Source organism: Drosophila rhopaloa, unplaced genomic scaffold (genome assembly GCF_018152115.1).
Source record: "Drosophila rhopaloa isolate 14029-0021.01 unplaced genomic scaffold, ASM1815211v1 contig_178, whole genome shotgun sequence".
In the NCBI taxonomy this organism is placed as follows: Eukaryota; Metazoa; Arthropoda; class Insecta; order Diptera; family Drosophilidae; genus Drosophila; species Drosophila rhopaloa.
In genome coordinates this window covers 1,319,120-1,335,778 of record NW_025335059.1, presented here as the reverse complement: position 1 = coordinate 1,335,778, position 16,659 = coordinate 1,319,120, and the positions used below count along the sequence as shown (strand labels likewise).

General features: G+C 43.8%; 2 protein-coding genes across 2 annotated transcripts; one reads left to right on the top strand and one right to left on the bottom strand.

The window, feature by feature from the left end:
* Positions 1 to 283: 283 nt before the first annotated feature.
* On the top strand, positions 284 to 3,560 carry LOC108052242. Its single transcript, XM_017134594.2, is given in 5 exon segments — positions 284 to 525; positions 598 to 666; positions 1,939 to 2,061; positions 2,277 to 2,780; positions 2,783 to 3,560. Coding segments are annotated over 5 exon segments (1,287 nt in total). The 5' UTR covers positions 284 to 366; the 3' UTR covers positions 3,215 to 3,560.
* Positions 3,561 to 9,755: 6,195 nt separating this feature from the next.
* Positions 9,756 to 15,532, bottom strand: LOC108052263. The gene is made up of 3 exons (XM_017134625.2): positions 13,751 to 15,532; positions 12,556 to 12,717; positions 9,756 to 11,104 (listed from the first exon to the last, which is right to left on the bottom strand). The coding sequence occupies exons 1-3, from the start codon at positions 15,260 to 15,262 to the stop codon at positions 10,304 to 10,306; spliced, it is 2,475 nt and encodes an 824-aa protein (XP_016990114.2). The 5' UTR covers positions 15,263 to 15,532; the 3' UTR covers positions 9,756 to 10,303.
* Positions 15,533 to 16,659: the final 1,127 nt, after the last annotated feature.

Sequence of the window (16,659 nt, the reverse complement as noted above, 5' to 3'; positions counted from 1 at the left end):
TAAAATCTTAAATCTCTGGCCCTGGTCGCAGTCACATTTTGGCGCCGACAACTTACAACACCGCCTCATAAAATGCCCAAAAGTGATCTGGAGGGGGTTAACGGGTTAAATGGTTGATGCTGGGAGCTTGGCCAAAAGCTGAGGCCAAAATGTTTGTCGTACCCGATTGCGTCGGCCCAAAGCGCTCAGTGCTCGGCGCTCGACAACTTTTCAGGCGGCCCACATATACCCAGCTGTCTCGAAATGAAAAAACACACACGAAAAACAGTTTGCCAAGCGAGAGCGCACGCTGAACACGTCTCTCGCTAGCTGCATTTAATTTGTTTTTAATCGGTTAAAGTGCCAGGGCTAGTTTGCCAGTCAAAGATGAGGAAATCATGGGGAGGACTTCACGCCCCGCCCACCGAGAATGGGGAGGATGGCGCTGGCTCCACCGTTCGCCTGCTGAGGATCCCTCGAGCCGCTCCCACAATGGAGAACTACGGATTCCACCTGACCCGCAGCAAGTGGGACCCCTATCCCTGGGTAACAAAGCAGCCAGCCATCGTAAATCCCGTCCCCCACTAATGCCATATTCCACACCCACACCACTGACAGGTATGCGAGGTGGCAGCCGGCACACCTGCCGCACTCTGCGGCCTGAAACCCGGCGACTGCGTTCTGGAGGTGAGTACTGCCCCATGAAGTTGCCACAGACCACTGTCCCCCGATAACAGTTCTGGCTAATGCAGAACGGGGCTTGGGTATTAGGCTCAATTCAGGCCAAGTGCCGTAACACTATCTGGCCCAGACTTTGGCTTACACAAATAACAATGCAATATACCTATGATAATTAGTGTTGTAAACCTAGTGTTCGTTCTGAAGCCTCTTCACAATTTTCAAACATGCTTAGTTCTGCCAAATCGAAGTGATCAAAGTTTAATTCGAGCATTATATATTTTACATTTAGTGGTTAATTAACAAATTAATAAACAAAATATGTACTTAAAATATATTTTGAATTATTAATACTTGAACAAACTGATTAACTTCGATTTTCATATCTATTTACATAATTATATTTAGGCTTAGTATATGAAAATTATTTTTGAATATTGCTACTAGTGAATAAGATATACGAATTTAAAAAAAAATTAAAAGTAATTTTTAATGGAAGTTGGACTGTAGATCTAGACCTAGACTTGGCAGTCGCTATTTTAGCTGTTTTTGTTGTTCTTCGTGGATTTTGATTACTTAAAATAGTATTGTAATAAAACTTAATTGCCTGGCTTTCGGCTTTATCGGAGGAGAGTGGGGACTAGAAACAGCTGTTGGATGAAAAACCCGCCCTAGACAGCCTAGTACTAATGATTCAACTCGTACGTAAATCGCTAGGGCGACTAACTGACGGGCAAGATTAATTAGCGCAAAGTAAATATTTAAAGCAAACAAAAGCAAGCGACTTGCAGTCACTTATCAGTTAACAGCTTCTTGGGATAACAGTACCAGCATGGGTTAACATCCGCAAGCAGTGTCGGCGAAGCAGCAAGCAGTTGTGCGAGGCAGCGAGCAGTGCTTGGAATTTAAAAATGTGTTGACCATATTTCGCTTTATTTATTTGTTTTCGCCATAGCAAATATTTAGATACCTGATATGCTTTTGGTATTGAAAGTCTTTCTTAGAATAACAAAGCAAAGTTATAAATGTTTTTATACCCATGCATTTTAGTAGTTTCAAAAACTAGTATATGAATTTTTAAACAATATAGATAATATGTTTTTAACAGACAAACAATTATAATTTCTTTGTTTGAAGACATATACGTACATATATACACCTGTGTATAATCGTATTTAACGGTTCTGAAAATACGGATTTAATTGTCTTCATCGAACGATTATATCACTCAGAAACAATCGTCTAAAATGAACCATAAAAAGATTAATATTTCCCAACCAGGTAAATGGTCTCGATGTTTTGGGCTTACGAGTTGCCGAAATTGCCAAAATGGTCAAAAGCCAAAAGGATTGCGTTACAATTCTCTGCTGGAACAGTGAGTGTGAAAAGGACTGTGATAACAACGTAAGTGTTTAATCTCAAAGAAAATATATATTAAATAAATATGTGCAGACATTTTTACAGCCAAAAATACACTTTTACACTCTGTTAAAAATGTATTCTTTTATCAACACTTTTCATTTAACACCCCCTAACTACCATTTTATTCACAAATATAAGTCTACCATTTCTAGCTCTTAAATCAATCGGACAACTAACCCAATTTTGGAAATCCACAGAGCATCTGCTGTGCACCCATGCCGACAAGCCTGCGACGCCTGTCTCTCGTCCTGGAGAGCATCCTGCGCCTCGTCGAGTGTCCTGTCTGCGGGGTGACCATCTCTCCGCCGGCGATGCAGTGCCAAAATGGACACCTGCTCTGCGTGGACTGTCGCATCCGCTCGGAGCGTTGTCCTGTCTGCCGGGATTTCTACACGCCCCAACGGTCTTTATTGGCAGAGCAGATATTCCTGACCATTGCCAACGCCTTCGAAATGTGCCGCTCAGAGGATAAGCTGCGGCAGAAGCTCTTTGCAGGGATAACACGGCCAGTCGCCGGGAAACAGGACCGGAGGAGCAGGATAACCGGAGAGGACACCTGGCGAAAGCGAAGGCCAGTGCTGCCCACGAACAAGTTCCTAACCAAGTTGCTGGAGGGCTGCGCCTACTCGATGGACAACCTCACCGCCTCGAATGCCGCCACCCTGCTGCGAACTAGTTCCATGGATGGCGATGGCGATGGCGCGACGCCAGTGAAATCCCAGCAGGGACATCGCCGCTGACAGCCACGCCCCCCGAAAGGGCAACAATGCATGCCATGGATGACGGGAATGCGGCGCATCCTTCACTCTCGACGAATGATTTACAGCGGGAAGGAGTTAAGCCGAGTGCCGAGGGCGGTGACAAGAATTCCGAAACGGACAGCAGCCACAAACTCGCCGCATCCTTGCATCCCTCCCAAGCCCACAACAGCCATCCGCCCATCGATGAATCTTCCGGGATGCAACCCTTTCGCATACCTCCTGCCACTCCGAGCCAAGATTTGCCCCAGCAGGTTGTCCAAACTAAGCCGGCCTTGCTGATGTACCGCTGTCCCTGTGAGCTGCAGGATCCAGAGGATCCTGCAAAGGACCGCCACCAGAACTGCTGCTACAAATCCGCTTTCCGTTTGCTTTGAGCCCCGGCATCTCAATCAACAGCATCCGCTTATCAACGCCCCCTCGCCTCCGGTTCTCCTTACTAATTAAATTAAACGCCAGTTGCTTGGCCAAAGTTGCTTATCGCTCTAGAAAATGAACCCGGCAAAGAAATTGAATGGGTGTCGGAGCCGGACAAAGGCCCACGATGGAGATGCAAAGAAGTTGGTCCAGAGATGCGGCACTCGGTGAACTGCAGCGAAGAGTTCAACTTGGGCAAGTTGAGTTCTAATTTAATCACTCCTGAACGCCCCAATGACTTTGTGTCATTTGGCGTCAGAGTTGCGAAGCTCGATAATGAACCTTGGGCAGTCCGGAAAGGGGGGAGGGGGGTTTGTTTGACAGATGCGTGTCTTAGATTGACACAGAAAATAAAAAAAAAACCTTTTTTTCAACAGATCTCTAGATATTTTTTTCCTATGGAATTGTTTGCAGGTAAGCTTAACCAATTTAATTAGCTTTATTTAACCTAATACCGAGCTAATACTTATAAAACATTTAAATTAAACTCAATTACCAATAATTTTACAAAATAAAGTTTGAAGTATTAATAGTTTCAAATATAAACTTAAGCCTTAGTGTCAAATATATCTCTTTTTACTTTTAAGAGTTTTAAATATGAATCCAATCCAGGAAACGATCTAATGATATGTAAAACCAATGCAGAAACCCCAAAACCAGAAAATCGTACAATTAGATTCGTTTAGAATACTCATAAATAATTACCTAATTAAAAAAAAGACTTTATTTTGCTGGCCTGTTGTTCTCAAGTAGATAAATTTGTTCAGAAATGACAATTTTTCTGAAATTGTTTTTAAAAATATAAAATAGTTTTCAAAATCAGTTATCTGCAAATTTTTTTAAAACTTTTTTGGCTTGCTTAAAGCCCTAGAATTTTTTCCAAGTGCAGGGCAAGTTATGGCCGCAGTTTGAGCTGCCACCCGCAGATGCAGGTCAATCAGGAGTGAAGTGAAGGATGCCGGACAAGCGCGTAATGAGCTTTATTTGTCATCGGGAGCAGGCGTGGAACCTGTCCGAGCAGCAACCATGATGACAGCCGCAGTTGGACAGCCATTATGCCGGTCGTTTACCATTTAATATTGATGCAAGGCGCCAAAGGAGGCACCACGTCATCCGGGAGCGCACCACGCCAGCAACAGGCTCCAGTTGCTCCTACGGGCAATGGAAACCGCATTCTTATCGCTGCAGAATAGCCTCCCGCTGATGCTGCTGCTGCTGCAGGACGAAGCTGCTATGAAAATGTCATCAAAACAGGAAGTGGCAGTTTAATTTAAGCGCGTTAATTGAATTTTATTTTCTGCTTTGTTGATGGACCGGACAAAGCCGGGAAAAAGCCCGGACGAAGACCAAGTCCGAGCCGGAGCACGGATCACGGCGGCGGGTCCGGTTGTGAGTCCGATGCGGATATTGATTTGCTGCTGCTGCTGCTCTTGATGCGTTGTGAGCCCGGATTGGTGGAAATGGTCGGAATGGCCGGAATAAACGGCAATATCCCGTGGCGACGTCACCTGGCAGAGTCGGCAAACTTTAATTACAAACTTCTATGCGCCATTATGCACTCGGCTGCTGGGGAAACCTGTTTAAATTGCTGTTATTGTTGCATTTTGCAGGAGTCTTGTGGCACACAGGCTCAGCCACATGCTTTCTAATTGCATTTCATTATCTATTTGAAATTACAGCGATTTCGAGGGTCGATGACGATAATGGCACCGCTAATGGCAACCGTAACAAGTGCTCCTCCACGTGCAATGCAATTAATTTCGCTGTCGCGGGTAAAAGAAAACGTTGCGAAAACCGCGACAAGTGTGCTTCCTTTGCCTTCCGGCGCCCGCATAATTTGCAATGGAAAACCCAGATCGATCTATTGGTTATTTAATTAATGTGAAGCACTTATTATCGAGTGCAATTTAGCGTGAGTAAATACAAGGATCCAGTCTTTAAAGTATCCTCAGCTTTCCATTTGCATCCTTCGGCGGGTTGTTTAAGTTCTCGTCTTGCATCAAAATAAACGGCTCTTTGGGGCAAGTTTCGGGGCCGGCTAAGTGGTAATGGCCAAAACAATAAATTCACTTTGGAGCGAAATTTCGCTGCCACGCCCACTCGAGCACTTGCCGCACAAGTGGAGGTCACGTCAGTGCACCACACGGCGTATGAGTATGGGTATGCCTTCGAGTCCAAGTGCACTCAAAAAAACCAAACAAATTTTGAAAATTTCATCATTCAAATTTTCGAATAAATCGATTTTTTTTTAAAGTTCGTCAAATATCGGTTTCCATAGTGATTAATTCTTTTGACAAAAAAATGTGTTCATTTATATTTGCACACAAATACATAAACTTCTATCTTTAAATCGGTTTCATTTTAAAGTTCAAAAGTAATATATTAATACGATTAGTTGTTTAATTTTAAGATAAATTATACTTCGCAAACATGTATTGAGTTTATTAATTTATAAAAAACTTATTTTTAAGATTTTAATTTTATTTATAAATATGACTTTTAAAGGAGAGCATTAAACTTGCCAATTAGTACTGTTGTAAGTCATTTGTACAACAATATAAAAATGTAGTGGTATGGTAATGTACAGAATATCATATCTTAGTAATCATATAACAAAATTGGCTTATTAGGCGAAGCTGTCAAGGCTGATGCATTCCTAGCCCCAGAACTTCATTCTTGAGCTTAAGATGATACTTTTCTCTCTGTGTAGCTTATCAGCCACCAACAGAAACAGTCTGTATAGTGTGTGTGTAGCTTAGCAACAATGTGACCGCCCAAAGCGAAGGAAGGCGTGCAACAATTCGGAGAATCCTTCCCTTTTGGCGGCGCAGCTGTTCCGTGTGCGGCCGCAACCTTAGAAACTTTCTAACGAGCATTTTGCAGCGCCCCCCTCTGCGATCTGGCCCCTCCCCCTTTGCCCTTTGTTGTTGCACGCCTTTGGCTGCCGCCTGGCGGGCTGCTATTGTTATTGTTATTGTTATTGTTTCTAGCTGGCAAACAACATGTGCGGTTGTCATAAATTTAACGGCAAAAGAGCATTTTAAGCAGTCAGCCAAAGACCCCCTGGGCATGCGACTAAGTCTTCTAATTACTCCGAGGGAAAACTTTCGGCAAAGAGCCATGATTCATGTGTGTGCATCCCGGCCGGGAAACTTTGACGAGTCCGCCGGAAATGCTTGGCGAAAAATGCATATTACCATATGCAGCCGGTGCGTGCAAAGTATTTCCATATTTAAATTCGTGCGTTCGAATATTTGAAAACGGCAAACTGCGAGCGCCAAATGGAAATTATTTATTTAATTAAATATTAAAAAACGTGCTGCGGCCATCTTTTATTGCATTAGTCGCCATGAGCTCGGCCCCGTCGGGGGTTTCTGTAAAATATGGTTCGCATATCTATCTGATTTATTCAATTTTTTCCCATTATACTGGACCATTTTTTGTTTTTATTCTCACACGCTCGCCGAGCCTCTGGCCCCGGCAAAGAAACTTAATTACGGTTGAGCGACGTCGCAAGAGCCTGATTAAATTAAAATGAATATGAATTGCATTCACTTTCGCATTCGCATTCACGGCGCTTGTAAATAGGCAACAAAGCGATTCGGCTGCCGACATGTGAGTGACACATTTCACACTGGGATTGAATTAATTGAAATATCCGGGTCTTTAATTTAAAATGCCGCTCGGCCGCGACTACCCTTGAATGTGTGCTCTATCCACCGTTGAGCAGCAAATTAAACAATTTTCGTAGCAAATAATAATCAGACCACAAAGATGCATCGCAAACACACAGCCCGAAGGGGCAGCCTTGGAAATTAAAATTAAAATTCCATTGATTAGAAAATTGTAAATGCATGGAATTTTAGGATATCGCTGTGTGGCAATCTTTCGATTTGCATAATTGCGAACCAAACGGTCACAACGCACCGAAAATCTGAGCCACAACAGCTGCAATGGACGGTGTTTTGGGTGGTGCAGATGCTTATCGGGCTGTAACTTTGCACCGACCAGTGGCCACCGCCCATAAATATCAAAAATTCTAACACATGCGGTGGGAGAGGGGGAGGGAGGAGGGGTTTGGTTTCGGGAGGGTCACGCCTGCAGGTATGGGAACCCGTGAACCTGTTCGCTTTTTGCATCCTGGCTGGGGACTTTTTAATTAAAATAAAAACGAACAGCAAGGGGCAGCAATGGAAATGCCACATAATTGTCGAATTGTTGCCACTTGCCACGCGTGGTTCCCGCAAGGTGGGCGTGGCTGGCGGAATGGGCGTTTGCTGATTAACAAAAATAAATTGTGAGCCCGACTTTGGCATAACAATTACTCCACCACATGTGGGGTATGTGCGATGGCCATTTTCATAAAACTTCTCTCTCTGTCTGTGTTTGTCTGCACTTTTTGTTTGCGGATGTTTTCGTTGAGCTTGTAAATATTTAGCTGCCATCCGCGTGTGTTCGCTGGCGCCTAGCTGCACAATTTTTGCCCTTTAACCTCAAAAGCAAAAAATTCATTTGGATCCAACTAAAATCCGGTCTGAAAGAGCGCCAGGAGCCAGCCAATGACCACTTGTAGCCCTCAGCAGGCGGTCCAACAGCCATTTCGATGCCCAGGATCCATGGAAATAATAGGGGTATATTGGGACTTGGGCTTCGATTTGTAAAAACTGATTATAATACCTTAAAAATCTTTGTAATGAACTCACAGGAATCCAAATAATCAAATTGAAATATAAAGGAAATCTGTATTCAAAACTGTGACCAAATAAATTCAAAACTGATTTCTAAAAGGCATTTTTTGATATTTTGTTGATGTAACTTGTAAATTACTTTTTAACGTACTTTGCCATTTTAAATTTAAAGATAAAAGTACTAGTTTAACTAAGTCTTAGAAGGTGTACATTTAGTACAGTCATGATCAGCTAAAAATAGTGATTAATGACATTGATCCTAGACTTCTGGGTTCACCTTTTTGAGATTTATAGCTATATTTATGTTTAACTACATCTGAGTCCATTTTGCGCAAATATCTTGGTAAAAATGGTTTCGGAAATAGGTATAATTCTTTCGATAGACTAAAGATACTTATAAAGCGAGAGTCAGGGCCGGAGTAATAGAAAGTAAGCAAGCAAAAAAGTCAAAATCATGCCTTTGCTCATGTTTTATGTGGGATATTCCGTTGTGTTCTGCTGGGCTGCTTTTAATTGCTTTACATTTTTGTTTATTTTGTTGACGCTGTCCCTGCAGTTTCATATTTGCGTGGGTGTGTGCTTGTCGCTGTCTGTGTTTGCGGGCTGTAATGAAGACCCGTGTCGGTCTGCATATTAACTGGCACACTTGCAGCATTTTTAAATGCATGGTGCAGCGGAATACGGCCCACTCAGCCGCCCAAACACCCCCACATCACCATCGCTAAGCATTTTAGGGCTGTAGTTGAACAGCGAAAACAGAAACGAGACATGGGGATGGTGGGTTTTCAAAGGGGATTGCGGCTGCGGAAAGTAAATTTGCGCACGGCTTTCATTGTCTGTCATAAGCATAAATGGTTATTAATATTAAAGTTCATAACGGGCAATGTTAACTGCTCATTTAACGGGGCCATGCTTCTGGCCACTTTATTTCTGCCCCACTGCTCCGCCCCCTCTGCTCATTGATATGTTGGCAGTTGTTTACACATTAACAGCCCGCTGTGTGCCATGACCATAGCAATTTCCAACCAGTTAACGAAAGAGGCCATTCGAGCCTTATTAAGTCACTAAAAATGCATCGGCAGTGCAGCATTGTGGCTGCCCAGCAAGGTTCGTCAAGGTTTAAGGCTTAATTTGATCAATTTTAATGAGATACCCGGTTTCTCCTTCGTTAATATCCGATAATTTCCATTACAGGACTCGCTGTGGTATATTAAATCACATTAGGCGAACGCCAGGTAACTTCAACCCCCCCACTTAACGATTCACTGACCTCGACCAATTGCAATCAGTGCGCGACCCGAACCCAAATTAATTTAAGACTTAAGCCGATTTTTATGAATTTTATATGCAATGCAAATTAATTCGATATATGTTGGCAAATAAATGAAAAACTGAGAATGTGTTAAAAGCGTATAATAAATTAACTATATAAATATATATGGCTCTCTGGCGTTGTAAATTATTTTTTGAACGCACAGCAATTAAGTAAAGTCAGACGGCCAAACATGAAACGGAAATCCCAACATGTTGTGCACGTCTCCCAGTCCGATATTCCGCAGAAAAGTCCAGGTGTGAGATATATAATCGAGAACGAATGGATAGGCGTAATCACGGTGCGTTAACAGCAATTTTGTATTCAGATGGTGATTAAAAACTTTTTATAATTGTTACCCGTAGTGAAAAGGGTATTTTTTATTACAATAATATTTAAAATAATAAATACTTATCAAGTCCTTGAATGCAAGTGGATATGTCAATCAAATGAGCAGTTTTTTAGAGTTCAACGTTATAATGTGATTATGAAAAAGATGTATAAAATGTTAATAGCAAGTAAGATCACACTTACAAAACTGTCTCTTTTATTATGCAACATATAAATCTTTATTTGTCCAATTTATTAACTTTGTTCGCCATTTTTTTAATCCTCTTTTCTAATTCATATATGTTTTGCATGTTTCGCCAAGTAATTAAAATGAACATTCAAATAAAATTAAATATTCAAATGCAGTTTGTAAGAAAAAAGATTGCAAATTAAATTATTTATTTTGGTCAATGCGTTTGTTGACAAACTTTAACAAGGCAATTACAGATAGTCCTTAAACGAGAGTATTCTAGTTAAATTTATTTTTAGGAAGTGGGTGGGAAGACGCGGCTAATCACTGGATTATAATGAAATTCAGGAACGTTTCTTTGTGGCGTGTTTCAAGCTTAGTCTACTACTTATCTTTAGTATTTACAGAGGTGGTGTCTTACTAATGGTAGGCATTCTAATAAGGGCTCAGGCACTGAGATCTTTGGACATTGAATTGCTGACTTTTCCAGGTGGGCTCTTGTCAAATCTATAGTTTAAGCTAGCCTTAATCAAATGAACTGGGCGAAGTCCAGCATGTCGTAGTTGTTGTCGAACTCAGACTGCAAATGGAAATTAGCCGGGGGCGGGCTTTTGGCAGGCGGTTCGTAGACATCCGCTAGATACTTAGTCACGTACTCGAACGACACAAACTCACTCAAATGGCATTTGCTGTCGCCATTGGCCTGGTTATTGTTGGCCTGGCCAATTCCATTAGCAGCTGGCGGAGCTGAAGGCTTCGCCGCTGTCAGCAATTGCTCGAGTTCGCTTAATTGATTAATATTTCCATTGTAATGATTATTGTTGTTGCTGCTGCCGCTGCAAACGCTCAGCGCATCCGTTTCCGGTGCGGCACCATTGCCGTTGCCATATGTTCCCGTTGCGGTCGCTCCTGCAGGACCTCCATTCTGATTGTGCTCAATGATGACAATGCAATTTGACAACTCATTAAAGTTCATTGAATTGTTATTAGCTGCAACACCGGTGCCGTCGCCATTGCCGCAATTGTTGCGGTCTGTCCTGTCGTTTTCGGGCTGCAGCAGCAATGCCTCGCTGCAACTATTGCTGCGGTGCTGGCGTTGATCCCCCGCGGCACCTGCCACGCCCCCTTGCACCAGGGTCGACTCGGAGTGGCGGCGGGTTTTGGCCGCCTTCTTTTGACCTACGGCTGGTGGAATGGAGGCGCCACCGGCAGATTTGCGCCGCAGCTGTCCGTTGGCGTTGCGCAGCGCGTGGTTCTTGACATGTTTGCGAAGGCTGGAGGGATCCGTGTAGCGCTTCGTGCAGCCGGGCAGCTGGCAGGCATACGGTTTCTGTTCCAATAGAGCGAAATAGAAAGGGTAGAGCGTTGCGTTAGTACCTAGTATTTGCCTTGGATTCGATTCTAACCGGAGCGGCTCAGTGCCGCTGCCTAAAACTATGCAATTGATTTCTAACATTCGTCCTGCAGGCACTCCTAACTCACTTACACACCCGCACACAATACACACACTCCACAGTCACACCCACACACTCACACAGCCGCTAACAGATGGGCCAGCGTATTTGCCAAGTCAAATCGTTTTGAAATGTCATGCTGCATTTTGTTTATTCTGCCAAGGCAGCAGCCGCGGGCCAAAAGCGACAACAGCAATGCCAGTAGTGCACTCAAAAAAACACTTTTCTAAACTTACACAACTTTCGTTTGGAAACCCTCTATTAACCTAAATTCTCTTGAAAAACATCTTACAAATCTTATTTGGAATGGTTTAAAAAACCATGAAGGTGTGTACTTAAAACTCTGGCTGGTTATTTTTAAATCATTACAAAAAAGCCAAATATCTATCTATTTTTGATATCGAAATTATTGACAAAAATAGAGACGGATGACATATTAAATAAATACTACAAGCCCAAACTTCTATCTGTTAAATGCTCGCCAAAAAAAAATTCCACAAAGTTCTTGGAAAACCTGACTGTCACAAGAGATAAATAATAAAAAAGATAAGAACGTTTCCTAGTAAACCCATAAAATCAGCAATTTCTTTTAATTTTAGTTTTCTTATGACTAAGCAGTGACACATTATCTCTATGATGCTATACATTTTATCATGAAAATGTGATGAAAACGGACGACAATTTTCTTATTTAAGCGATAATACACTTTTCTGAGTGTAACCGCGTCAAGCCAGCACACATCGTATCCTTTTGTGATCCTGATTGGCTGCCCTGCCCCTTCAGCTAGGCAACGAAAGTAACTCGTTTAGTTTATTCGATTTGCCTGCTGCTGTTGTTGCTATTGCTATTCCTATTCCTATTGCTGTTGCTGTTGCTGTTGCTGTTGCCATTGCTGCTGGCTGAATCGCTGGCCTTTTCAGCTGGTTTTGACCTTTTTTCCGGTTGTCGTACGCGCTGACGCGGCTGCCGTTGTTGCTATTCGTATTCCTATTCCTAGTCCTACTCCAGCTGCTGCTACTTTTGCCATCGGGCCATCGGACCCGCTCTCACAGATACAGCACACACGCAGAACTATAAATCACTCAGGCAGCGAAATGCGAAATGTGCACATGTCATGCTGGCAGCAGCAACAGTAGCTCCTTTTTTTTTTTTTTTTTGCGACTGGCTAAGCGCCTTGGCCTCCATTAAATCTTAAAGCCGCTCTTCGGCGGCCCCAGCTGCATCTTCTGCAGCCGCGAGCGAGCTCCTCAATTTCCTTTTGACACGCACTGGAAATTGCTGGAGCCCATTCACCACACCACACTCATATGCATATAGGGATACTCACCGTGTCGTAGTGGGTCCTTTGATGTTTCGCCCGATCCGAGCTATTGCTGAACGCTTTGAGGCAACCTTTATACTGGCAGCCATAAGGCCGCTCGCCCGTGTGCGAGCGCTGATGAATTTTCAAATTTTCCAAACGCGAGAATGCTTTATTGCAGCCAGGGAACTGTAATGGAAAAACAAAAAAGGAAGGGTGTCATCGAAAATTGCAATTACCATGGGGCTGCAAGAAGCGGCAAATGGATAAAGGAAGAAGTGTCAGAAGGACGCATAAAATTGGGACCTCCCAGCAGATGCCGTTGATGCTGCTGCCCGCAGGTGTCACGGGCAACCCATTCCCCCCTATCACTCCCATGCCAGCACACCCACCTGAAAGGGCATATTACGTTTCTGCAACAGAAACAGAAACAGAAACAGAAAACATGTGTAATGGCAAAAGGCAGCAGTGGGTCAGCCAAGTTGATGATGGCCGAGCCTTTTTGATCGAAAAAAGGACTGGCAAGAATCCATCAATTACTCAAAAATCAAAATGAAAGAGCATGCCAACGATGGATAGAAGATGTAGCGAGTGTTCGTCCTAATAATATTACCAGCAACTCCATTTCAAGTGGACTCCGGACTCGCAGCTCTCGCCCTGTCAATTTCCGTGATTGCCCTGCGCCGCACAATTCATCATCGCAGCGATGGCGCATCAAATGTCAACACGTGCATGATACAAACAAAAAGGCAACTAAAACACACACAAAATGGGTTCTACCCGAGAAAAATCTTGTTTGGACGCATAAACAAATGTACCAGCTGGGCCGGCAAAAAGGCAAGATCCATATCTATTGTTTGATTTTGAAAAATGATATTCTATGAGGGATTGGAAAGGTTGGTAAACACAGTGGAAAATATATCTCAATTTAGGAACGCCGGAGGCAAGTTCATGTTTTCTATATTTCTTTTATAAAAAGGATTGGTGGTAGATGGAAAGCTTTATAGAAAATCTCTATCTTGTATTTTATAATTATTTATGTTATCTTAATTGTCTTAGTCCCTATGCGGTTTATCTTTTTTACTAACTAATGCATCTACTTTCTTAAGAAACATCTGCCTTTTCTTTGATAATCGTTTTTGACTTTAAAAACAGATTCTCTAGCTTAGATGTTTGTTCCCCCTTTAAAATAGATTAGCTTTGGGTCGTTTGGAATGCTTACCGGACATTTGTTGGGTTTCTCGCCGCTGTGGACTCGCATGTGGATGAGCAGCTTGTAGCGGGCATTGAAGGGCTTATACCGTCTGGGACAATCAAGCCAAAAGCAGGAGAAGTCTTCTCCCTTTCGCACATCCACATGACACTTTTCGATGTGCTCCACGAAGGCCTGCTGGTGGGGGAACTCCTCATCGCATCCCGTCCAGCGGCAGATGAGTGGGATAGCCTCGCTCTCAGCTTCCGCCTCCGGATCGCAACAGGCTGAATCCAGCTTGTTGTTGCACTCCGCCGACGGGGCAAACACTTCGTTGTCCAAGTCCTCCTCATCCTCGTTGTAGTTCTCATCATCCTCACTGTCCAAGTTCCGGAATTCTTCGGCCTTGATAAGGTCATCTGCCAAATAGTTAACCATATCGGATTTGCAACTCTGGGATTGCTGCTCCTGTTCCCGCTGCAGTTCCTGCTGCTGTTGTTGTTGCAGTTGATGCAACTCCTGCTGCTGCTGCAACTGGTGCTGATAGAATTGCTGTTGCTCGCCCAGCATCAGTTCATCCAGTTCATCGATGGTCCAGATGGCCTTGTGCTCCCGATTCGGCTTCTCAATGGCCTGGGCCATGTTGTTCTGGTAGTTCTCCGACGCATACCCTGATCCCTGGTAGAGATTGGCGTAGTCATCGTAGTTGCTGGCGCACATGGGAATGCATTTGGGGGTGCCGAAGGTCGAGTTCATCGACGGAAGTTTCGTGGGCGAGGCCTCCTCCTTGACTCCTGGCTCCTCGAACACATTGCCCAACTTTGGCGAGGCGGCACTCGATGATGCGGCTGCTGAAATCTCGCCAAGATTGAAGTTCAGCCAGGCATCGAGGTGCGGTGATGAGCACGGTGATTGGTTTTTCGATTGGCAATTAATCTCGTCATAATTAAAGTAATCAATATCCAGATTAATAGAGTCATTTGTCGCCTGCACGGGAAGTTGGCTGTTTTGGGCGCTGCAGGGCGTATAGGGTGTGTAGGGGGTGTACGGGGTATATGGTGTTTGAGGTGGTTGTAGTAACCCGGGCAGCTCCGATTCTCCAGTCAGCCGGGCTATGTCCTCCGGTTCGAAGCGAAAGATGTCCTCGCGATTGAGCTGAGTGTACTGTCCCTGCTGGTAAGGCATGCCTGTATTTCCCGCCGCAGCGCAGACTATATCATCCTGATCCGAGTCCTGCTGCTGATCCTGCCCGGCATAAGTGTGATGGCAGTCACCGAAAACCGAGTTCGGCGTCTCGGCGGCAAAGCAGAGATGTGAAAAGTCGGGAAACTGCATTTCCTCCGTGGCAAAGTTGCTATGACCACCGGCTTCCACCTTCGCCGGCACCCGGAAAATGTCCCTCTCCCTGTTATTTGCCGTAATATTGGCACTCAGCGGGGGCGACATGAATCCGCCGTAGCAGCTGCCCGCCTCCTTGCCCGAAATCTCCGACGTCTTGACGTACATGCCGCCACTTTGGCTGGTCTTCAGCGTGGATGACATACTATATTCTCGGGTCTCTGGTGATTTGCTGTCCGTTCTTCTTGGCCGACCGCTTTCACTTTCGCATTTCCGGCAGTTGTCTGGGAAGGTTGCCAATTTAGTTTTTTTTTTTTTTTATAACGGCCACCGAACGCGGGAAATCCCAGGAAAATCACACACTGTGGCACACACACGTAAATCCGAGAGTTCTCTGGTTTCTAGTTTCTAGTTTAACAATCTTCGGCTGGCACTTGCGATGTTCACGCCACCGCGATCTGGCTGACAATAAACCGGAGAGCTGCTGCCGCACGATATTTAAATGCCCGGAACGAGAACGGGATGTCTAACGGGAACGGGAAAGGGAAAGGGAACGGGAACGTGGAGCGTTGGATCCTGCCTCTGCCGCTGCCGACGTCCCTGTCAACGTCGCGAGATCGCCCTCTGCCCGCTTTTCCTGCCTTTGGCACGCACATGTGCTACCGCCGCTGCCTCCGTCGGCGTCGCCTTCGTGTACCCCTCCTTCCCCCTACACCTTGCCTAGATTTCACCGATCTTTGGTGTAGTTGTACTTCTCTTGTTTTAGTCCCAGTGCTGCTGCTGTGGCTGTTGTTCTTGTTAATACTGTTATTTTAGGCTGATGTTTGTGTATAGAAATTATGCGTGAGTTGTACCGAGTGCCCTGTGGAAAATGGGAAATCCCATGAGCATTACAACAAACCGAAAATTAATAAAGTAAACATAAGTGATTGTTTTTAAAAATAATTAAAACCATTGTATAGTATTTTTTTGACAAACTTTTTTATTTTCGTAAAAACTAAGAAAGCAGAAATATTTGTTTTTTATTTTAACCTTTCAGATGATTGTTACAAGTTTTTATAAAGATAAAAAGATAAAGATAACAAGTGAGTTTTATCCAAATCATAATAAAATTCTGAAAAATTCGGAAAGGGGTGACATCATAAAATGTGTCACAAAGTGCAGTAATAGGTGGACACGTTAATTTTAGTAATTTTAGTTTAATATTTTTTAACTCAATTTTATTTTAGTTACAATATAGACCTGGACCTCTTTCCTCATTTTTATTTTTATTTATTCACATGGGAAATAAGTCAACTAAAATTGGTTCTGCTTCTCTAATTGAATTTCACCATAAGTGTCAATATAATTTCCATCTCTTAGAACCCATGGACCTTCACATTTTCCACAGTGCACTTGACCGTGGCAGTGTCTCTGTGCTCCGTTGTGATCCGCTGGATCCTCTGCCCATTTCCACGACCATTTCCCCGCCCATTTTCCATTTCCAGCGGGGTTGCACTGTGCGATCTTGGCGTTGCACATATGGTGAGCAAGTGTGCGATGCTGCGATGCCCTTGTGGTTGTTGTTGCAGCTAGGCTGTCGAATGTTTTAGCACTATTTT

Excerpts from the sequence above, each read along its gene's own strand:
- LOC108052263 (XM_017134625.2), bottom strand. The coding sequence starts at position 15,262 with ATGTCATCCACGCTGAAGACCAGCCAAAGTGGCGGCATGTACGTCAAG. Across the intron at positions 12,718-13,750 it reads AGAAACCCAACAAATGTCCG|TTCCCTGGCTGCAATAAAGC; the intron begins GTAAGCATTCCA and ends TTTCCATTACAG. Across the intron at positions 11,105-12,555 it reads AAAGGACCCACTACGACACG|AAACCGTATGCCTGCCAGCT; the intron begins GTGAGTATCCCT and ends CTATTGGAACAG.